The sequence below is a fragment of the Gymnodraco acuticeps genome, unplaced genomic scaffold (genome assembly GCF_902827175.1).
Source record: "Gymnodraco acuticeps unplaced genomic scaffold, fGymAcu1.1, whole genome shotgun sequence".
Classification (NCBI taxonomy): Eukaryota; Metazoa; Chordata; class Actinopteri; order Perciformes; family Bathydraconidae; genus Gymnodraco; species Gymnodraco acuticeps.
Window position 1 is genome coordinate 1,934,469 of NW_022990502.1, and position 25,166 is coordinate 1,959,634.

Below are 25,166 nucleotides of genomic sequence, written 5' to 3' on the forward strand. Positions count from 1 at the left end.
GGGTCACAACATATTTCCAATGCATACTAAAGAATAAGCCCTTATGACAAATATCTAAATTTAACATGAGATTCCCCCATCACTCAGTGAGAATCAGCTTCAGGCTCTGAACACGTTTTCTTGATAAGCAGAGGCGGTAGAAATCAGACAGCATAGTGGAACCTGCTGTCAGTGTTTCAATATGAATAGGAAAATGATATTATAACCCTTGACAGTTATAACTTTAACGTTGGCAAAAGACTATGTTCATATTGTGATGTCAAGTGAAGTACGAATGCATGTGAAGGTTTTAAAGAACTCTGTGTGTCTCAATTCACATTTGGTTTGATCACACTTTTATGCAAAATGTCCCGCATACAGCTGGGAGGTCAGATTTAGGAATAATATTAGTCGTTTGACTTTAGGTGAATACAGCTCTGTAAAGCAATTTTAAAGGGACAAGTTCATTTGATCATATCTAGCCCTCAATAAACAATAATATTACGTTTAAATATTAGGTTCAACTTAATATTATTTCTTTCAACTAACCTAAAACAGTTATTGGAAATGTGTTAACATAATACATTTAATTAAAGTAAACGTTTCAGTTTTTTCAGAGCTGTACTATCATGAGGCCAATACGGAGACAATCAGTTGTTATTATTTGTGTCTCTTAGTTAAATGAATGGGAATTAATCTGTGTTGATTAGTTGAATGAATATATTTCCTGTCATGTCTCTTTGTTAAATGTAATTCATAATTAGGCAGCAGCAGCTTCTCTTGGAGGCCTCAGGCAATGTATTTGTTGGTCTGTATTGCATAATTAAAACAATAATGATGGCACTTGTGAAGTACTTGATATCTAGTTACAGGAGTAATGTGTGGGCAGTCTGTTATTACAGTTGCTAAAGAGCCTCTTGTTCTTTGTTCAGTGATAACAGCAGGCTTTACACAAACCTGCCTTAGTAACAAGCTGGCCAATCAAATTCACCTGATTCCACCAACCAAGGTAACTACTGACCAATAGTGGAGGCCTTTTTCTAGAATTGACGTCTGTTGCGAAAAACAATAACTCTATTATATTACTATCAGTGGTGTAGTGGGGATTTTTTTACTGGGGGGACGCTATTTTAATTAGGTCATCCCAAACAATGCCACACAAGTGCGCACGCGCGCAGTGCACTCGCAAAACGGGCAGACAAGTCCACAGAAACTACCGGTATGCTTAGTCCTACTCTAGTTACTGTACTGCAAAAAGCAGACGGCGGTGCGCTCAACACACACACAGACTCAAAACCATGGACACACTGGCACATAAGTTACATAAACAATGTATAGGCCTAAATTGCATAAGCTACAGTATTGCAACTAAGCAGACAGCGCTGCTTCTCTCTCTATCTCCACTTTCAAAATCTATTTAAAACTCATAACAAACAAACACAATTCCCAAAGTTGTCCTGAAATTAACTTATTAAATAAACGAAACGAAAAATATAGCCTACTTATGCCAACAACATTGAATCTGGACTTGAAATGATTCTGATTAGGCCTAGCCTACATTGCAAATAAGCAGACAGCGCGACTGCACACACACACACACACACACACACACACACACACACACACACACACACACACACACACACACACACACACACACACACACACACACCATAAAGAAACAGTGTTACTCACAGTTGTTGAAGTCAGTCAGAGGAAACACCACAGTGGGTCTGGATCCTTGCGAGATTCGGCTACAGCCTGTCGTGATCTCTTGTCTTCAGCTGAGCAATGTCGTCTCAGCCAAGTTGACACATATCCTGTCGGATCCCACTGGGTTAGAGGTGGACCATGTAGCTTGATGAACATCAAGGTGGATACCCGTTCAATCAGCAACCTGTTTTGCGTTGGGGTGATGATCAGATTCATCTGGCTGAATCCCCTTTCACATTATGCCGTGCTGCATGGTATGAGTCTAGTGCAGTTCATCAAGGGCCTGAGCTCGGCAGGTGTAGCATCGTCCACAGTGCTCTCGACAAAGTCTCGGAATGTATTTATTACACTTACAGTCGGCAGCCTGAATCATTGGCACAGTTCACTCACTTGCACCTCTCCATAGCTCAGGTCTGAGCTGGTGGCCAGTTGTCGCGTTCCAGGACTTTTAGTTGAGCGAGCAAGTGAACATAGTCTGAGTCCGACTGGGACTGCGAGGCTGCTCCACGAGATGATGCAGTAGTGAACATTCTATGGCTAAGGTTGTTGCTTAGACTCCGAATAAATTGTTGACGATTGATGGTGACGATTTTGGAGTTGTCTGTGAGCACAACTGTGCCCAGTCTGCCTTCTGATATGGCATTTTCAGCTGCAAGGACCTTGGTCCCAGGTCGCTCCCCCAGTCCATTGATAAAACGAATGCTCCGGTGGATCAGTTTGTCGGCGTAGGCTACTGATGTTGTGCGCTTTTGCAAACATTCTGACAACAGGGCTAACTCATTCAGTGTATCACACATAAGCGCTAAATCTAAAAGGAATTGCTTTGAAGTCAGCCGCTTTAACAGACCTTCATACAGCTTTCTATCGTTTGCTGATCGTTTCTCATCTGTCATCGCAAAGCTAAAGTGTGCACATAGTGACTCAAAGTTGTTCCAAACAGCGGATACTGTGCGATAAGAACTGGCCACCCATCTCGTGCTCAACACACGGCCTATTTTTCCTATTTGTTGATGCAAGTCGATGCAGTTGATGCACACTCTGCCAGTTCTCGTTGGTTTAAGGGTGATCTGCTGTATACAGTGTATCATTTGTCCATAAACGCCTGGAAATGGTTCACACTACTCACGTCAGACACCGTGTCCCCCACAGCCAGCTCCAAACGATGATTTAGGCAATGCCAGGTGACTATATTAGGGTACAGTTCAGAAAGCTGTTTGGCTACACCTGATTTTCGTCCCAACATGACACTTGATCCATCACTTGCAAATTAAATTAAATGCTTCTTCAAGTAAGCGTCATCGAAGCCATGTCCTTGGAGGCATTTCAACAAGTGCTGCATAATTGTGTCGGCTCTCTGGTCTGGAAGTTCAATCAAATCCAGAAACATAAAATGTGGTTCACAGCTCTTGTCCGTTTCACATTTGAGGTACACAATCAATGTAGTTTTACATCCCAGACTCGTTGACTCATCTATAAGAATAGAAACTTTACCTTCTATAGCTTGGATTATTTGGCATACTTTTTTACGCATCTCTGAACTTATATGTGACCCGCTCCATCGATATCAGTCGGAAGTCGCAACGGCTCATTTCAAAATAAACGTCAGAATATGAAACTTTTATTTCCAAACTCACACGATAAATACATTCTTTAAGCTTGTAAAGGGAATATGACAGGCAATCTGCTCTTCCGCAGCGCCGCCCGCCCTCCCTCCCTCCGGCTGACATTATGAATGTAAGCATAGAGTGATCATAAATTACATTACATTACATTGCATTTAGCTGACGCTTTTGTCCAAAGCGACTTACAATAAGTACATTCGACCAGGAAGACACAACCTTGAAGAAAACAGAATCATATAAGTATATCAGGTTTCATAGAGCCAAACATTTCAAGTGCTACTCAACTGGCTTTAGGTAATCCAGTCCTTTATTAGTATAAAAGTGCTTCGTTAATCGTTCTAACGCTCGAAGTGGAGTCGAAAGAGATGAGTTTTCAGTTTGCGCCGGAAGATGTGCAAGCTATCTGCCGTCCTGATGTCAATGGGGAGCTCATTCCACCATCTTGGAGCCAGGATAGCAAACCCACGTGTTTTCGCCGATGGGAACTTGGGTCCCCCTCGCAGCGAGGGCGCAACGAGTCGTTTGGCTGATGCAGAGCGTAGTGCACGCGCTGGGGTGTACGGTTTAACCATGTCCTGGATGTAGGAAGGGCCAGATCCATTCGCAGCACGGTAAGCAAGTACCAGTGTCTTGAAGTGGATTCTAGCAGTTACCGGAAGCCAGTGAAGGGAGCGGAGGAGCGGAGTGGTGTGGGAGAATTTAGGAAGGTTGAAAACCAGACGAGCCGCTGCATTCTGGATGAGCTGCAGAGGTCGGATGGCACATGCAGGTAGACCAGCCAGGAGGGAGTTGCAGTAGTCTAGGCGTGAGATGACGAGAGCCTGGACCAGAACCTGAGTCGCTTTCTGAGTCAGCTGGGGACGTATCTTCCTGATGTTGTAAAGCGTGTATCTGCAGCAGCGGGTTGTAGCAGCGATGTTTGCAGTGAAGGACAGGTTGTTATCTAGGGTCACACCCAGATTCCTTGCAGTCTGAGTCGGGGAAACAACTGAGGTGCCGATGTTGATTGTCAGGTCAAGAGTTGGACAATCTTTTCCCGGGAGGAAGAGCAGCTCAGTCTTGTCAAGGTTGAGCTTGAGGTGGTGAGCAGACATCCACTGAGAGATGTCAGCCAGACAAGCAGAGATGCGCGCGACGACCTGGGTCTCTGAGCGGGGAAAGGACAGAATTAATTGGGTGTCGTCAGCGTAGCAGTGGTAAGAAAAACCATGCGGGCTAATGACTGATCCGAGCGAGTTTGTGTACAAGGAGAAGAGGAGGGGACCAAGAACAGAGCCCTGAGGGACCCCCGTAGTTAATTGACAAGGGTCGGACTCAGACCCTCTCCAAGTCACCCTGTAGGTACGGTCTTTCAGGTATGAGGTGAGGAGGGAAAGTGCAGAGCCAGAAACTCCAAGTTTTTGGAGAGTGCGAAGGAGGATCTGATGATTCACCGTGTCGAATGCAGCAGACAGGTCCAACAGGATGATGACAGAGGAGAGGGATGCAGTTTTGGCAGTGTGCAGTTCCTCCGTGACAGCAATGAGAGCAGTTTCTGTGGAGTGACCTGCCTTGAAACCAGACTGGTGCGGATCCAGAAGGTTGTTCTGATTGAGATAACAGGAGAGTTGTTTAAAGACAGCGCGTTCAAGTGATTTAGACAGGAACGGGAGGAGAGAGACAGGCCTGTAGTTTATAACATCAGACGGGTTGAGAGTGGGTTTCTTTAGGAGAGGGTTTACTCTTGCCTCCTTGAGACTGTTTGGAAAGTGACCAGAAGTTAGAGAAGTGTTGATGAAATGGGTGAGAAACGGTAGAATATCAGGAGCGATAGTCTGAAGGAGGTTTGAAGGGATAGGGTCCAGAGGACAGGTGGTAGGGCGGGCAGAGGTAATGAGGGTAAGAACCTCACTTGGAGAGAGAGGGGAAAAGGAGGGGGGGTACGGCGTACCCCCGCGTCCAACGCCTACTACACCACTGATTACTATAAATAGTTTATAGAAGTTTAGAGAACATGTTTGAGACTCTTGTACCTTGTATAAAGCGTGCTATGAAACAGTTTAATGGATAACATGCATTCAAAGATTAAAACATGAAAGTGCACCCGAGGCAAGCTGTGTTCCTGCTCTGAAGCGTCGGTTTGAAGCTATTGTTTCCTTCTCACGTAATGTGAAATATTCACTTGCACTGCTTAGCAATGTTGTACCAAGAGAATGCTAGTTGATTAGTTTAATTAATATGAGCCATAGTACTGGGAGAACATTTGCAAAGTGAAGAACAGCCTGCACAAGCCTTTCAGTTTTTATCTTAAGACTTTCAGAGTGCCGAAAGAGAAAAAGAAGTGCAGTATCCTCCGGATGATTTTACATAAGCTTGTTGTGGCCTCTGTGAGATAAAGTAACCTCATCATAGTGACAGGCCAGAGTCAGGCATTTCATATCCATACTGCTGGGCCAGCTATAAACAGCTGCATTATTAGATTGCAGATATTGATCAGTGTCGTTCTGTGGGGTTCTGGATAACACTCGTGAGTGTTCAAGTGCTTAGTAAGCAGGGTGACGATAAAAATGTATTCTGTTACAATTATGAATGACCTGTGAGAAAAAGTAACCTAATCTAAGTAAAATAATATAAAAGGAATGTAACCTGATTACTTGCCCTTAAAATTAAATGCAATGCAAATAAAGACAAGAGAAAGGAAATATCAATAAGGTGTTTTGAACAGAACAATGTGACCTTAGAAAATAAGAAATCAATATATTTTCTTTACCAAAAATGTGTCTTTTTTAAACAACTGTGGATAGAACAAAAGCATAGCAAATACAGTATAGGTGTAAAGACACCAGAATACATTATAGGATATGCCTACAGATGTTATTTTAGTTTAATAAATGAATTCAAAGCATACATAGTACTTTTGTTCATCAAATCACGTGCACTTGAAAAAGTCCTGTGTAAGAATGAGCTTTTTCAATTTATCATACTTTATTTTAAATGTTTTAATTGTATTGTAAAATTGTGCTCCTGTTAGTTATCAGTCTTATTACAACTTTTGTAATGTAAGTTAAAAAAAAAAAAAGATTACTGATTACATAATCCTGTTACATGTATTCCGAGTGAGTGAGGGTCTCACTGCAGGCTGGGGCAGTGTGGGTACACACCACAGTCTTCATTACCCTTGTTGCAATTCAAACGCTGGTTGTGAAGCTGCCATTAGTACATATAGACGGACAGGGTAGGTTACAGAACAATGCATCAGCAGCCTCCTCCAATCAGCCGCTCCCTCTCTCCCTCTCCTCAGGTCTCAAAGGAGCGGGTAAAGTCAAAAATGACATTCGAGTGGAGATCGTCCACAAGGATCACAACGCAGCGCGGGAGAGCGAGGAACACACGAGCATCAAACAGATGATGGTGAGGGAACGCTGTGTGATGCTGCCGTTTGTCATCACTGATGTGCATTCTCTCAGGCTGGTCTACAGTATTCACAATGTATGACTACTAAAGCCTTCTTTGTTTTTACTTTAGTTTCTTTGAGTTGTGTTTGTACATTCAACAAAAAACATTGTACATGTCAAAGTAGAGAACTAAAGAACAAGAACATAAATAAAAGATATTGAAAACAAAATAAACCTCAAACTGAAACTGAGCAGCCATGGTTACAAGTTGCTGTTGTCAGGGTTGTCATATTGTATAGTCTCTTGAAAAGCATACATTAGTTTGCCTTGGACATTTTCCACTGTGTCATAAAAGCTCACTTTCTTCCATTTACTAACCCTCTCACTGCAAGTTGGTATGTCATTGTTTCCATTATATAGACCTCTTTTATAATATCCATCCACTGTTCTTTAGTATGTGGCTCAGCCTTACACCAGTTTCTTGTTTCTTACTTGTTATTAACAGTATCTTAGATAAGTAGCAATCATTATCAATCGTTATAAAATGTTGCATTCCTTGGGTATTTAATAACCCAGAATGTCTCAGATAGTAGCATGCACATTGTCCCAAAAGGTACTTAGTTTATGACATTCCCAGAAAATGTGTGTATCTGTATATATTCCCACCTTAACGCTGTTGTTGTGGCAATCCAGCACTCACAACAGGAAATAATGAAACAGAGGAATCAATAAAACACAAACACAGATATAGTTGATCAGTAATTATTATTTAGTTGTTGCAACAAACAAATAATAATGGGGAAACATTTACCTTGCTTTAACAGCAACCAATCGCAGAAATGCCCCCCAACAGTAGCAACAATCATACAGCATATATAGCCACTGTAATGAACACACACACATTTTCCCTAACCATGTTTAATTAACATTTGATCATGCAGCCTACCACACAAATGTCACATGTTTATCTTTCTGAAAGCTATACTTGTATATGTTGAAAAGTCATCATCTCATGACATCCTTAGGAGTAGTAAACTAACAAAGGTTAAGTGTTTTTATAACCTGAGGCCTTCTCTGAACTTCCTCTTACTTCGGTGTCAGCTCACTTGAAATGAACACATCTATTGATAATTCAGAACGACCATTGTCTCTCTAACTCTGTGTGACCCAACTCAGTAACACACATCATATGGCTTACTATGTGACCTTAATGAATATGCCAGAAATACGCTGTAATAAGGATTCTGCCATAACACTGTGAACCCACTAAAAATTCCTTATTATTAACTTTATTTGAACTGTGCTGCAGATTGAGCGCGGGGAATTCCAGCAGGAGCCCGTGCTGAAGCAGCTCGAGGTTCTCCAGGAGGAAGAGAAGGAGTTCCAGCACATCAAGGTGGGTGAGAATATTCAGGCAAAATGTCAACTGCAGGACATCCAGCGGGAAATGTGATGGCTGAGCTCCAGAGAGCCAATTAGCCTTTTAATTGCAGAGGCAAAGAAGAAAGCGTTCAATAAGAAGTGGCTGCACATTATGCAGCTGCATAAAAACAATGCCTGTTAGCAGAGGTGTGAAGTAACTAAGTAAATTTACTCAAGTACAATTTTGAGGTACTTGTACTTTACTATACTACTACTCCACTGCATTTATTTAACACCTTTAGCTACTTTCAACAAAATGTATCTCTAAAAATACAACTATTGGACTTACTCTTTAAGTCACAAAAGAGTCAAATGATTTAAATATTTCACAAAAAGTAAATCAGAACTGTGTTTTTCTACAACAGTGAAATGCTATTTGATGCAACAATATTATCTAGAAATATCACATGTATAAATATAATTGTCTACACACATAGAAACGACAATTTTTCTGCACAATTATTACTTTAAATGTGTATACTTTAAGGAAATGTTTTACTGATAATGCTTTTGTACTTTTCCTTAAGTTATATTTTGAATGCAGGATTTTGACAATAATGTATTGGTACTTTTACTCAAGTGAAGCACCTGAACACTTCTTCCACCACTGCCTGTTGGTGTAATGTGAAGAAGTGCATGCTAGCAGAAGTGACAGCACAACACATGCGGGGGCGTTCCAATGATTAAAGACATCTTAGTTAAATGCTGTTCACACCTTTTAATAGTCATGTACTACTTAATAGTCAACAGCACATCAATCTTAATAATCCAGAAATTAGTGTTCAAGACATAAATGTAAAGGTTAATGCATTTGACAAAGGCTTTTTTTACTTTTTTTTATAAATGCCAAGTGGTGCGTGCCTGTCCAAAAAGATCTCACAAATTCAATTTGTCCAATAGCCTGCAGGTTGCGACATACACAGGAGAGATAAACGGAGAGGAAGATAAATGGCTGCCTCTCCCTGCTGATTTTCTATTGAACCCTCTGGAAAAATTAGTAGGAAGAGATAAAGTTATTTATATCTGTATTTCTCCATTAGCTCTACAGCGGGAGCATTATGATTGAGGTCTGGTTTGATAAGGCTCGTATTACTCTCATTTAGTCAAGCATGTTCTTTCTACAGCCTCGTAGTCATTTCAAACTCAGCAGCACAGTCACATCTGAATCAGAGAAATGAGTTAGCCAGTGATGATGTTGACTGCAGCACACCGTGCTTCTCTTCCCACACACTGAAGACCAAGCCGTGACTCCTATTACTTCTTTATTTGGATATACGAAAACAAACTCCCAAAGAGTTTCGTTGCTACAAACGAACAGGATTTCAAATGAAAAAAGGAGACGCATGTGTTACGCAAGTTCAAATGCATTGGTTTACTTTGTATAGGCAGCAATGTTTTTCAGCCGTTTTTTAGCTGTGATACATTTTTTACAAAAAAGAAACCTGCTGCCGCACATCAACAACCAAAAAGGTTACACGATAACACATTGAGGCCTAAACAGTCGGTTAAGAGTTCAGCTGCTAAGTAGCTAGCTTTGAGAGCTCTCTTATACACCGTTGTGATTTTTTCATAAATGTTACCTGTTTTTTCAGTTTGTTTACCCAGGCGAACAAATAATCAGATTTGTCACCACAACGTCTCCCGCGCATCACTTAATCCCACTGTTCTAAATTAACAAGGTTGTTGTTGCGCTACCTACTGCATAATGGAAGAGTATGTAAGTACTTAGCCAGTCACAGCGTTGCAGGCAAAGAAGCTCAATATTGGCAAATTAAATAATGTTTTTGTGCACCGATTTTGTCAAATTTGACACATTTCCAACGGCACAGTGGTTGAAAATCATTGCAGTAGGTAGTATCAAATAGCTTTATTTCAAGTGTTGGCACTGGCTAATACCAAGACAGCGACATGAGATGTAAAAATAAAAGAGCTCAAGGCTTTTAAAAGCAGCCCACATTGGCCTTCTACTCAACGCTTTCTTTGCGTGTGGGCTTTTAAGAAGAGGCAAAGCATTCATTATTTGCAAGTGTGGGTAACAATAATCTTTACGAAATACAGAAAAATACCGGCACACAGTTTTGTTTTTCTTAGTTCTTTTTTTATGAAATAGTTGCATAACAATGTATGAACCACAAACGGTTGAAATGGTCAAACATGGTGTTTGTTGAATGAGCAGCTAAACATCCACCAGGGAAACAAGTGCATTGCCCTTTGATGGCTGGATAACCAATTAGCTGCTGAGCTGTGGAATGGTACCATTGACTCGTTTTGACACATTCCTTTGACAGCAGAAGGGGGTTACATTTGTTATTTGACTTTCTAACTAATAGGAAGAAATGGTGACGTGTAGAGAGCCCATGAGGGCAGCAAATGCTGAGATGCTTCATTATAGCTTTCACAACTACATTCCCACTCTCTCACATTTGCTTATGTCACACACTTTGAAATTCAATCAAGAGGTAAGCCAAGTCTTTCTGCCTACTTAATATACAATACCTTAGTCAAGTGACTACATTAAACTAATCATAATTCTTGAATGAAATGGTATACTCATTACCAGACCACTGAGTACATTTACAAACCCCTAATTTAAGGTTACTTAGTCATTTTACAAGACACAGTTGCACAATGAACTGTAAGTCGTAGCTCCTTATTGATAGACAGACATAGATCATATACATATTTCACTTAAAATACATTTTAAGTGACCTTTATTTCTGGAAGAAACAGGTGAACGGCTCTACTGTACTACACTAAAAACAAATTCTGCTTTTTTGGTCCTTGTCTGTGATCCAAATTCCAGGTGTAATCGCTCTGTTTGACGGTTTTTTCTACTCAGAGCTGCATTTTTTGATAAATGTGGAAATTACAGCTTTAAGTTAAGGGAACTCCTAAATGAGGCAGTTTTGTTTCATGTAAAAAGATGTTTCAGAGCCATGGGCCTCGACCTGGATTTTCAGCGGTATTATTCTTTTATAAGAAAATAATCTTTTGAGGCTCCTCCTCGGTACAAATCATAATGATTTTATTTTTGAGAGATAGCTCTGTTAACACCTACGTACTGTATACAGTATGCCTGCAGTCTGACTTTCTGTTTAGATTAGTTGTACACTTGTTTCTTGTAATCCTTTAAATATTTGTTGTGATGTGGATACAAAAAACTGAAACATTGACTTTAATTAAATGTAATATGTCAACAGATGTCACATAGCTGTATTAGGTTAATAATATGAAGTTTAAACGTAATATTAGACTGTATATACAGTAGCAGAGAGCAGCAGTGAGTTAATATCCACGCATGGTATTAAAAGAGAGAAACAGTAAGAGCAGTTACAAACATTCAAATGTATCAACATATCCTGAACACACGCTGCACAGAAAGATGAATAGAACAGAGAAGCAATTAACTGAATAGATAAGTCAACGGCAGGTCCTTCACACTAACGGCCCGTCTACACTACAGGCATCGAAAAATGCTTTCAACGCTTCGCCCATTCATTTGAATGGGGTGACGTAGAAGATTTTTAAACTTCGCCAAACTGCATTGTGGGGAGCATGGCTTTGCAAGCATCACGAGCATCTATCGGCATCAAAAGTTGAACAATGTTCAACTTTTGACGCCTCGACGGAGGCGTCAGCCAATGAAATCCCGTTTATGCAAATCTGCCAGTACAAGCGCTAGCCAATCAAACCGCGTGTATGCTGGGAGAGACTACGCAGGTCATTTCCTCATATTCCAAAAAATGGAGGGAAAATTCATTATAGCGGTAGTGAATCACCCGGTGCTGTATGATCAGTCTCTGTTCATCTACCGGGATACAAACCGGAGGAGCGAGGCATGGAGGGAGGTGGCAGAGACAGTGGGTGAAACTGGTAGGTTTTCGCCTGTTTGGGGATTTTATATCCAGTTTACTTCGTTTTAACATTGCTATTGCTTTGTATGCCGGGGGCGGGCGGGAGATTCCTGATTGGTTGTTGGTCGCCTTGGGCGCGAGAAATCGCCAAGCCTCAGACACGCCCAGCTTCAAGATTTGTTGATGCCTGTAGTGTAGACGGGCCGTAAGTATGTTCTCTGCTTCAATGTTAGCCTGTTTATTTATTTTGTTAATTCAACATCCCATATCATTACGGTTTGGGATTCTACTTTGATCCTCAGAGGAGAAGGTAACAGATGAGAAAAACTGTTTGTTATGTAGTCCCTTGTCTATTGTGTTTTTATACACTGAAAAAACTGAAACGTTGACTTTCATTAAATGTATTCAACAAGTTTCACATAACTGTATTAGGTTAGTTGAAAGCAATAACATAAAGTTGAACCTTATCTTTGTTATTTAAACATTATGTTATTGCTTTCAACTAATATAATATAGTTATGTGAAATATGCCGACATAATACATTTAATTCAACATTTCCGATTTTCAGTGTAGATGCACCGTGTTTTACGAAACGAAAGCCTCGATTCATTTGAAGGCAACAACAATAATGTAGGTTATTGTCCTTTTTTGCTTCATTTACATGAACAAGGACCCCACCAATGGCTACTACAGTGTCAACACCTTCAACGAGAACCAACCCACCCCCACTATGGCCCTGGCCCAGAGCCAGACTCCCGACTTAGTCCGAAGCCCCCCTGTTGGAACTATGACCTTGGGCAAGCAGCGGGTGCCCACCGGCATGTCCTTCACCAACATCTACAACACCCTGGGGGCCACGCCCAACCGCCTGTACGACTACAGCCAGCGTTTCGTCCTGGGCATGGGCAGCAGCTCCATCGAACTGTGCGAGCGGGAGTTCCAGCGCAGCTCCCTGAGCGACTCCAGCTCCTTCATCGACACGCAGTGTGACAGCAGCGTCAGCAGCTACAGCAAGCAGGAAGGCTACGTGCAGTTTGACAAGGACAGCAAAACCTCCGCCTCGTCCTCCTCCCACTACTCCCAGTCCTCCTCTCAGAACTCAGACCTCACCAGGCCTCTGCAGAAACGCATGCAGACCCACGTCTAACCGTTTTTGGGGGCTTGAACAGGATGATGAGGATGGAAGTGATGTTCCAAAGAGCCATTTTACCTACACAGATGAAGGGTGTTGTTCCAGTGCTCAATTGGTATTACACCAGTGGGACATAATGTGAATTGTAGATGCCAACTTTTGACTTGATGAACCTGCTGGAATCAAAGTGCGATTTCTTATTATGAGCCATCAACAAAAAAAAATATTGACAATCATTTGTCTGTTTTTCTGCTCATAAGAAAAAAATCTGCAGCTTGCTGCAGTTCTCATTTTCTTTCATTCCACAGACTACCTGAACATAAGCACCTAGGGGCAGCGGTATTGTTGGACAAAAAACTAAAAGAAGTAACAAGCAAGTTTTTTTTATTAATGAGAAAACTCTGGGTGTTGTGAGCTCAGCTGCTGTATTGTTAAAATCAGAAAATGGCTTTTCTTCTGAGTACCTTGGAAGGAAAAAAAGGATATGAGCTGGCACAGCAGTAAAACCTGTTATATGTCACTCATTTCCTGTACATCAGTTACCACAACAACCACGGTTATTGCTAGCTGTATTAGAAATGGATTCCTCTTTTGTAAATGTCCTGTACATTGTTTTAGCTCTTTAACGGCTACTATTTTTCAGACATTGTGATATTTTCCTTGCCTTTCAGTGTATGCTATGCGATGGATAATTTATCATCAACTGATCACAGAATGCATGGAGAAATGGACATGTCATCTTTCTCAAACACACGAAGGCAACTCCCCCCGCCCTCCCCTCTTGCCTCCTAAAAGACCGTAAGATGTTTACAAGTGTAGTAAAAGGGTATTGAGGTCTGTAATTTTCCCATTTAATGTGAGACACTTGCAGTTTGTGTGTGTGCTGTATCTCTGGGAAGCACTTTCTAGCTGCCAGAGCAGGTTTGTCACGTCCATTCATTTGCTGATATTGTGTTGTTTACACTAGAGCTCTGTAAAACCCAGCATTTTGTGTACTGTGTTTTGACTACCGAATGACAAAGGGGAAAGATACATTGAGATTCTTGCCAACTGACATTTCTGATCTTCTGGGGACTTTGATGCCTGCTGTTTTAAGTGAGGCAGAATGCTAGAGCTGGACGCTAAATGCTAATATACCTTTGAAGGCTGACAATGAGACTGCTGCACTCAAGAACAATGAAAAAAGGATGTGCAAACTCATGTACGACCAGAAACATCAATATTTCAATGAAGAAATTAATACAAGTCTGTCTGGAATAATTGTGAGTGCCTGGGCATTTTAATAGGCTATCAGTCAAAGCAGCCACTCAATAGAGCGGGGCAGTGATTTTTGTAGGCCGACCCCAAAGTTAGCATCTCAAGGTCTCCCACGATAAATCTATTGTATTTTGGAATATTGCGGAAATAAAATCTGTGGTTTTGGTTCTCTTGTTCAGCCGGATAATCTCCAAATATGGACACTGCTTTATATTTTTGAAGCTTAAATGTAATCAACAGATGTGAAAGCTAACGGCTATAAGCAAACTACATTACATTCCCATGGCTGCGCATAATCTCTTAATCTACTGTAAACCACAGACCTTATTTCATACATCCAGCTAAAAACATGTTAAAATAATGTGGACTTTGAGACGAGGGAGCCGTAAAAAGGCAAAAAAATGTATTTCTGCACCACTTTCTGAAATCATGCTGTTACCATAGACTGTATCTGGCTGATACAAATGAAGGGAAACTTCAGCGTGACACAGCATAGAAACAGGCAAACAAGAAGGTTAAATATTGTCAGTAATCAATGTACATGGAGTAAAGAAAGCACAAAATAGTACATTGCATTTCCACTCATGATCTACCAATGAATATAACAGAAAAGCATGGGTTGATGTACTAAGTTGTACTAAGCACTTAAACAATAAATGTATTCGGCTCACTCTTACTGTGTGATACAATGAACCTTACATTTGGGGATTTATGTTGTGAACATACATTACTGTACAGAAAGAAATATGTTGTGCCAACATTGTGTTTTGATTAAAGAACATTAAATATACCTCAATGCTACTTCAATGTATGTGTTTTTGTTTGTCAATGTGAAATACTTGGGAATGATCGACCTCTCATCCGTGGCTTTAACATCTCATCCTTCTTTCCTCTCTCTGTATTCACGGCCTGTCCTTTTCTCTGAGACTCCTCACTTGTTGTGTTGACAGCACAGGGACATCATGCTAATGCTATCCAGAACCTGCTCTTCCTCTCTCATCTCTATCACCTTCTCTCTTTATTTTCTCTGTCTCCTCATTGTGTCCCATATGTCTTTCTTTTCCACAGGTGAACTTTGATCGATGGTGTATTTCCACTTTTGTATACATACATAGACATGAATATTAACCAGTAATAAGCTAATTGCACAAAATAATATTTATAACTTAACAGCAGCAAAGAGTGCGATAAAACGTTCTCTTGGTTCTTGACTGCATATCGTCTGATGTGAGTGTTAAATATTTTTGGATAAATCTGACAATTTTGTCTGTGGTCTTCCATGTTTTAATACATAATTTAAGATTAGAATATATTTTAGTTTGCAGCAATAATTATCTCATTGTTTTAATTATTATTAATATTGTTATGATTGATCTTGTTATACGTAATATGTTATTGTTTGTATTATTATTGCTTTAAGTGTTTGCTAGTGGCCATCAGGAGGCTTAGTAATTACTACAAACTCTAAAATACTGCTCAACTATATTGGTAGGGAGCAGTTGACATAACTGCATTATGTTGTTTTCCTATTTGTAGATGACTATGTAGAGTATCCATCTTACCAAGCTTTGGTTACTTTTGTCACATGAAGCCCACACAGCAATCTGGGGAATTTCAATGGAGAACCACAGACATGCGATTTTATCCTAATTTTCTAAATGTTTTCTCATTGGCAAAACACAAATGCTCAGCTCTAAAGCTGTTTAAATGTGTTTCTCTTATACCTGAAGTTCTTTGTTGGTGAATGAGAAGTACAGCCTTCAAAAACTGTTGCTTTGCTCAAACTTAAAAAATATGTGTCAAGTGGTTCCAAGCCATTTTAAGAGTTTAGTCAACTTTTGTATTTTTTGAGTTGGTGAAACGTACTTATTTTTTGTTTTCCTCTACTCAATAATGTGTTATTTTGCTAAAACTTAAAAAATATGTGTCAAGTGGTTCCAAGCAATTTTAGGAGTTGGGTAAACTCACTAATGTGATTTTGTCTGCTTGTGAAAAGATGAGTTGAGCCTTCAATTAAAAGCCAAGATATTAAGTGTAACCAATGCAAATAGCAATCTGCTAAGAACCACATAAGACAAGAATAAATAATGTAAATTATAAAACACAATTGAGTTGCCGGAACCTATATGCGACAAACTCTTCCTGATTTCAATCTAACCCTTTAAATATTTGATAGCATCGAAACATTGCAGATTAAACAAATAAATAAAAAAGGGAACGTTATGGACATGTTAATACATTTTATTAAAATGTGATTATTTCAAAACAGTTTTCATAAAACAGTAACAAGTTTGTTTAAAACACATTAACAACACATTAACATACATGGACACATGGTTATTACTTGATGGTTATAACTGCGGCAATGTATAACTTCATGCCGTGCATCACAAGCTTGTTGCACTTAGACCTCTGCTGTTCCCTGTAAATACAAACAAAACACTAAACTGAGTACAAATCAGGACACACCATGTGTTTTCCTCAAAACAAAAATCAAATCCGTCTTGAAAACATAACGAGCCAGTTTACATTAGCTGTTAACAGACGGTAACAGAGGTGCTATTCACATGCATTACAAGGGGTTTAAGTCATCAAAAAAGGCTGGTTTGCAAGAAAATGAACCAAATAGTCATGATATTGATACAGTTCATAAAATGTCCAACTACTTATTTTTAACCCCACCTCATGCTCAGAGATGTATATAAAGTGGCACATGGGTCCTAGAATAAATAAGAACAGACGATTATTTCAACTGTTATCTTGATAAGTGAAAGCGCAGGCCAGTCTACATGAACGCAGGGCAAGGCACGTTTCTGTCCAAAGGTTCCATGATGGAGTCGATAATGTTTTAAAATATCACTTTGAGTGGTGACACTAGTGCTGCATAGTTTTCATCTCTATCCCATCTCTGATTCAAAAAATAGAAATAGCTACGTTTACCTGATGCTCTTTATATTAGTATGTAAACTTAACACGTCTTGAATTAACCTCTGAAACAACAACTAGTCTGACACACTCAAGGGCTTACCTGATGTGAACCTGAAGTCCATAGCAGGGGGCAAAATGTCTTCAAGAGGAGGTGTGACTGTTTTCTGGTGAGGCAAACAAAAGAACAAAACAGTTACATGATGACAATGTAACAATCATTTCAGTAGAATTTATTAAAACATATTTAATTCAATTAATGGAATCAAACATTAAAACACAAGTATAATTTAAAACGGTATTGTATTTATATACATTTATAAGGATGGCATTTATTAAGGATGGTATTGTTAGATACCAGTACAATTCCATGATTCTCTACACAGCAGATCCTAATTACTTCAATATATATACTCCTTTATCTCGTTTGCATACTGTCTAATATCTACTTTATATTAGGGTAAAACATCTCCTTAATAAAACTGTATTTATTGATATTTCTCGCTGAAGACTGCATTTTACTGGACTATATTGAACACATCTTGCTGACGTTATAAATGCATCCTCGCCCAATACACACTTTTACTGAATTGCGCCTGATTGCGCCTGACTGAAGTCACCTCTGTCACTGGCTACTGAGAGCTAACGTTAACTCTCCTGCAGATTCCAACATGGATTTGCACCTATAGCGTTGCATAAGCATGACAAATATAGTTTGCACTTAATTTTGTATAATAACAACTCGATGCTGTAACTGCAGACTATGAGTTTAAATTGGGTACACATCTAAGATTGTAGAAAGATAATTCATTGCTCACAGTAAAACGTTTCAAACGGCGAAACACATACAGAGGAATTCATATCAAATAGGCGCATTAGTAACTTACTCTTACATAACCGCTGTGTTATAAAGTAGTAGGGAATAGTTTTAGCGGAGGTATTTTACCGCACAACATGCACGGCAGGAGAGCCTCTGAGCCCTGCGGCCGCATCACGGTGCCCGGCCAACGCTTAGAGCAGCACAGGGGAACAGTTGATTCTTAATATGTACTCTTAACTTAAAGTGGACCTATTATGCTATATTTGAATAATATATTGTAGGGCCATACCTATATAAAACATGTCTGTGAAGTTTCTTTTTCAAAATACCAAACAGATCATGCATTTTAGCCATGCCTCATTTCGCTCTATTTGCTCTTTTCCAGCCCTGTTTTTGTAAGGGCTGATTCTGCTTTTGTGGCAGACTACAGCGCCACTTACAGGCCTGGCATATGTACTACAGCATCTCCAGCGCTTTCGAGCGGTCTCTCATTCCCCTGATAGGTGGAGAGTTGCCCATATAGGCGGAGCACCCCTTTTCTGACATCAGAACAATTCAAATAATAATCAGATCCGTTGCAGCCCCGTTTTTAGAGATTTGGGTACGGAGGAAAAGAGAGAGGGTTGTGTTTTCTGACACTTGGTGAGTTCCCTGACACACCGGGGACACATATTCATGTATAAAAGACCTACAAAAGTGCATTTTGCATGATAGGTCCCCTTTAACCACTTTTAACAGAATTGCGTTGGTAAGCACTTGATGCAAACTTTGCCCAATACCATTTGCACGAAAAAATAGACTACATGAGCACAACAGGGCTGAGTCTAACTTTAACAGCAGTAACGGCGCTGGCATGCATTAAAATGTCGATGTTCCGTTCAAAACAGTGAATACAAGAAAAGTAAATAATACTTGCTAAAGCAGTAAAAGCACTAAAAAGCAGTAATTAATAACTCAGGTGGCATGCTTACTTGTTTTACGATGGTTTGAAGAGGATCCAACGCAAACACGTGTCCAACTGCTGAAGAATCGCTGCAAAGAGGAACAGGAAGTCTCACACTGCGGTATTTTCGTTTGAGGGCGTGCCATGACCGTGGCGTTGACAAAAACATTTTTTTTATGAACGTATTTATCAGAAAGTTCAGAAAATGTGATATTAATTTACAAATTAATGAGTTCTTAAAACATGTTCTCATTGTTACTTAAGTGTTACTTATTTAAACGCACATTGAAAAAAAACTAATTTAGGGGGAAGTAAATTACATTAAAAAATTGTGTTTTGTTTGCTGTTTTTACAGTGTTGTTAGAGCCTTTGTTTACAAGGCATCTAAAACCTGTTGTTTTATACTATCCGGATGTTGTACCTCTTCCTGCTGTTATCTTGGTTGCCAGACATGCTTTGTGAGATTGCGTCTTGGATCCTGAGAATCAGCAGGTGGAATAATGTTCAACACAAACATGCATTTAGAGAGGCTCCGTTGAGCTTCTCTGTGTGTCTGTGCCAGCTTCTTGTGTGTGATAAAGGGCGGCAAAACACATCAATGGATAAACAGTCGTGCACAGTATGTGGCTACAAAATACAGACTTTGACATGCAACTCAACATTTCCTCGGCTGCTCTGCTGATGTTTAAATTCTGCCATACTGTGGATCAGTTTAAGACTGAGCGTGGCGTCTTGTTTTTTTATCACACAACAACATCCTACAAATAATACCTTAAGCTGACGGGAGAATACTTGCCTCACAGTAAAACTTATTTTTTACACCTGCACATCTGTTGTTGATTGTGAAGGGATTTATCAGGAGGAACTTAAGTCTGACTCACCGGATGGAGAGTGTGGGTATAAGTCTGTTGCAGAGAAAATCATGCGGATTTCTTCTACCCTTCCACTATCTGTGTGTCTCTGTTTTGCATGTGCACCATCGCTGTTTTACCCCCTGTAGTAGAATGATAATGGGAGCAGCGCAAACATAAGTTATTGTCATTCAAGACCAGGGAGAACTTAAGAAAAACATAATTTGAGGCCTCTCTTTTGGGGAGTGTTCCTTGTCTACTGCAAGGGTCTAAGGACAGAAGGTCTTTTGTTCCGTTTTTTTAAAAACCCTTTAGCCTAATTTGTGAAATTGGTTTATATAAAACAAATGTGATCGATGATGAAGACTAAAATATGCTCTTAGTAACCAAGTTTCCAGATACATTTGGTCCTATATCTGCACATTGCTAGAGGGAAAGGTGGCCTGCTTTAAACACATCACTAAGCCCCGAGCAAGCCAGGTAAGAACCAGAATGCAGAGCAGCGGACCAGGAAACAGGATTAGGGCTCCACTGAGGTCTGAGGACCAAGCAAAAAGATGAAAGCATACGAGGAAACATGGGAGGGCTGACTGCTCAGGCAGGGACACTGACTAACAAGCAGAGACTAACTGGGGCAGGCACACAGGAACACAGAGGGACCGGATCATTGCCTGACTGGAGGGAGCTGCTAAACTGTACATCAGAAACACAGCGAGGACCTCTGCTGGACAGAGAGAACAACGCAGCTAGACCCGCAGCACAGACGGGGAAATGACTCAACTGGACATGAAGAGGAGGGAGAGAACAAGTGTGGCAGAGGAAAATGAAAGCTTTCTTTGTAATTTCACAATATAGTGTAACTAAAATATCGATATATGCTGTACCTATTTCCTCCCCACTACATCTACTTCTGACACGAATGGCAGAAGGATGAAAGGAGAGAAATAATAATAACATGAATGGAAATATTACCTCTGATGAATCATATAAAGAGTTAACTTGCCAATCAGTGGCTCAGTCAGTAGGGGCTTGGACAAGGAGCCATAGGGTCCCCGAACAGACCTATATGGAGTGTGGACTGTTACTTGGAGAGGTCCCAGTTCACCTCCTGGGCCCCGCCGTGGTGCCCTTGACTAAGGCACCGGACAACCACCTTCCCCCCTCACTCCCTATTGCTCCCCGGGCGCTGTACAATAGTTGCCCACTACTCCTACTATTAGGATGGGTTAAATGCAGAGGCCACATTTCACTGTGTGTGCTGTGTACATGTATGTGTGACCTTTAAAGAGGGTTTCATCCCTCCGATTCTAATTATATCTAGAATGAATAAATAAGCGACTGCTTTATTAATTGAGTGTACAAAAAGAATATCATTTACAAAAATAAGTTGTGTCAAAATGTCAAATATATTCTGCAATTAATACATGCTGAAATTCCACACTTAATCACCTTCTGTTAAGAAAAGAACAATTATACAAGCTTAAACCAAAGTTGTGTTATTTAATAAAGAGTTATAGCATTTAACAGAATCAATCATATTTCCAGCTGGAAAGGACAGAACCACTGATGTAGCACAAGAATCTGACCAAGTTACACAGAAAAGCATTAGGCGCTTTCACACCGGAGTACTTTCCCCCGTACTTTTCCCTTTTAGTTCCGATAGTTCCTGGGATTTTGCGTTCACACCACAAAGAGAACTTAGTTCATGAGAACTTTTCCCCCCTTTTGTAGTGCCTGCTAGAGAGCAGGTACTTTCCTGGGGAGAAAAAAGTTCCAATTTCTGATTGGCTGGGCGAATTGAAAACCACGCCCCGTAGAACTCTGAAAAGTTTAGTGAAGCCGCCATTGTATTTGCTGGCATTAGCATTATTAGCATTAGCATTAGCCCAGCGCACCAACGGAGAGAGACTAACTTATGGCAACACAAAAAAAAAACATGGGAGCGGTGGAGTGATGAGGAGGTGTCGGCGTTCTGGCGATTTACTCGGAAGCAGCTTCTACTGAAGCCAGTCCCCAACTCCAGGGATATAGGTCAGAAATTGGGACTTCAGAAGAAGAAGAAGAAGAAGAAGAAGAAGAAGAAGAAGAAGAAGAAGAAGAAGAAGAAGAAGAAGAAGCAGAAGAAGAAGAAGAAGAAGAAGAAGAAGAAGAAGAAGAAGAAGAAGAAGAAGAAGAAGAAGAAGAAGAAGAAGAAGAAGAAGAAGAAGAAGAAGAAGAAGAAGAAGAAGAAGAAGAAGAAGAAGAAGAAGAAGAGAAGAAGAAGAAGAAGAAGAAGAAGAAGAAGAAGACTTTTTTTGACTTTTGCAAAAACACTTTATTTACATATGATCAATTATACATTAGATCAATAAAGTGCTTCATTGTGCAATACAATAAACAAATAACTGAATACATTAAAACCTATGTTTTAAAAACTTGTGCAAAGTGCAAATCCTCATCCACCACAGAACACACAATATCTTCATAACACCAACGCTGTTTAAAAGCATACAAGTCTCCAATATGTTTATACAAACGATGCTCCAGCCAGAGTCTGGCTCTGATGTTGCACAGCCAGATCGCTTTTGCCTCTTCCCCTTTCTTATTTTCAACCCTGTTTTTCCTACTTAAATAAATGGCCATTTTTGCTTCGCCAGAGAGGTAATTCAGGAGCTGCCACTTTTCCTTGTTCGTCTTTTTATATGGAGCCCCCATGATAAAAACACTCTCGGTAAAAGCTATACTAAAAAGACTAAAAACCAATGTTAAAAGAGAGAAGAAACCCGTGAGTCTCTTGCACTCTGTAAAAACATGGAAAACAGTCTCTCTAAAACCACAAAATGGACACTTGTTAAAAACAGCAGGATTAATAATGGAGATAAAAGAATTACAGGCGATGGCACCGTGTAAAATTCTCCACTGGAGGACGGCAGTACGTTTTTGTATGGGAGGTTTGTATAAAATCCTCCACTGTGGGCCTGGTCCGCCTCCTGCACCCAGTCTGGTGCTCCACACAGTGGAGGCCCTGTCCTTCAGTGCATTTTTGTTGGTCGTCTTTACAATGTTCATATATATTGTTTTCTTGTCAACTGTGTGGATGGTCATTTGTCCTTGGTTTGCGACCTTGAGCAAGGGGCCGGTCAGTTCTCCGAGCCCTAGGCTCAGGTAGATCTCCGGGAAAGGGTCTGCTGGGTCCGGCTTGGCTCTTCCCTGTCCGTAGCTCCTTAAAAGTATTTTGTCATCAGGGGAGAGGATCTGGCTACAGAGTTGTAGGATCCTCTCGGCCACCCGGACAGAGTGCAGACACAGCAGAGAGCCCAAGGCCCGGGCATCGCTCAGCTCCGGCCCCACTGCATCCACCAGCTGCTGAAGGCACAGGGTCTTGGATCGGCACAGCGCCACCGTCAGGCCGGGTGTTTCGCTGCTGCTGACGTCCAACCTGGCTTTGTGAATCAGAGGCTCCTTCAACAACCAGTACAGAGAGTCAGTCTTTGGACACCTTTTATGGTTAAAAAGGGCCCAAGATTTAAAAACACCCTGATAAAAAGGAGGTAGCCCAATTAACTTTAAAATGTTTAAATCAGTTAAAAACAGAGCAGCATCCAGCCCCAGGTTACTCACGCGTCGGAGAATGCAGCTGCTCACATCTCTCCACACCAAATCAGCCGGGCCGGTCAGATACCTCTGTAAAAACTGTATCCTAAAAGTGGCTGTTCGGCTGGCCAGGTGGATAAGGCCCTGTCCCCCCTCCTCTCTCGATAAAAACAGCACCCCCTGTGGCACCCAGTGTAGACCCTCCCAAAAGAAATCCACCAACTTCTTTTGTATTTGGGCTAGTAAGCCTGAGGGAGGGTCCACACAGGTAAGACGGTGCCACAGTTGGGATGCCACAAGGTTGTTTAAAACCAACACTCTACCTTTAAAAGACATCTGAGGGAGCAGCCACCTCCACTTGGACAGCTTTCCCTCTATCTTTCCTATGACGTCCTCCCAGTTCTTCAGGACTATGCTTTTATTACCTAGGAACACACCCAGGTACTTTAGCCCATCTTTCTTCCATATCATGTTCTGGGGAAGAACTGGGAGACCGCCACTCCACTCACCGACAGCGAGGGCCTCACTTTTCCTCCAATTCACCCTCGCTGCCGATGCTGAACTAAAATCCCTCACGATGTTAACTAAAATGTCTGTATCTTTTTGGTCTCTAATAAAAACAATGATATCATCCGCATATGCTGATAAAACCATGCCTCCACTAAAACCAGGTAAAAACAGCCCTTGCAGTTTGGAGCGTATTTTGTTGAGGAGGGGTTCTAGGGAGAGTGCATAGAGCATGCCAGACAGAGCACAGCCCTGTCGGACCCCTCTACACACTCTAAACGGAGCACACAGCCCACCGTTGAACTTCAGCACACTCTCAATCGTATTATACAACACCTTGATCTTGGCTATGAAACCAGCGCTGAACCCAAACTTCTCCATTACTTTCCAGAGGAAGTTGTGCTCAACGCGGTCGAAAGCCTTTTCCTGATCTAGAGAAATCAGACCAGTATTAATGCCCAATGAGCTGGAGACCTCCAAAACATCTCGAATTAGGTGGACATTGTCCACCATGGACCTGCCGGGCACACAGTAGGTCTGGTCCCGGTGGATGACCTGCTCCACAGCCCTCCCCAGCCTGGTGGCCAAAGCCTTGGACAGAAGTTTGTAATCCACACACAGCAGAGACACAGGGCGCCAGTTTTTGATGTCCTGCAGGTTTCCTTTTTTTGGTAGCAGCGTGATCACCGCTCTCCTGCAGGACATCGGCATCGAGCCAGAGGCCAGACTTTCATTAAAAACGTCTAAAAGGTCATGTGACAAGACGTCCCAGTAGGCTTTATAAAACTCTACGGAGAGGCCATCGATACCAGGAGCCCGCCGTCCCTGCATGCCTTGCAGGGCGGTCTGCAGCTCCTGGATCGTTAACGGCCCTTCGAGCTGTGAGTTGGTCTCTTCGGAGACCTGAGGTAGTTCGTTGCAGAACCCCTCGGACAGAGTTTCCCCCTCCTCATACTCGCTTGTGTAGAGGGTGGAATACAAACTCACAGCTCGCCTCCTGATCTGGCTTGGCTCTGTTATTTCTTGCCCTGTGTCTGACAGCAGTGAGTGGATCACTCGCCTCTGCCCATTCTTTTTCTCCAGGCCGAAGAAGAAGCTAGTGGGAGCATCCATCTCATTGGTGTTGAGGAACCGGGACCTGACTAGTGCACCCTGAACTTTAACGTCCAGCAGGTTGGCTAAAGCCATTTTTT

At 41.2% G+C, this 25,166-nt stretch overlaps 1 protein-coding gene across 3 annotated transcripts in view; it reads left to right on the forward strand.

Moving 5' to 3' along the window:
- kirrel3a (kirre like nephrin family adhesion molecule 3a) overlaps window positions 1-15,155 on the forward strand; it is a 362,627-nt gene extending 347,472 nt beyond the window's left edge. For 2 of the 3 annotated variants that reach the window (XM_034226819.1, XM_034226820.1), the window contains 3 exons: window positions 6,595-6,704; window positions 7,998-8,084; window positions 12,636-15,155. In XM_034226819.1, the coding sequence (XP_034082710.1) occupies window positions 6,595-6,704; window positions 7,998-8,084; window positions 12,636-13,112 (674 nt within the window). In that variant the 3' untranslated portion in view covers window positions 13,113-15,155. The remainder of the gene's footprint in view (window positions 1-6,594; window positions 6,705-7,997; window positions 8,085-12,635) is intronic. The other variant, XM_034226821.1, reaches the window with a different exon arrangement.
- Window positions 15,156-25,166: the final 10,011 nt, after the last annotated feature.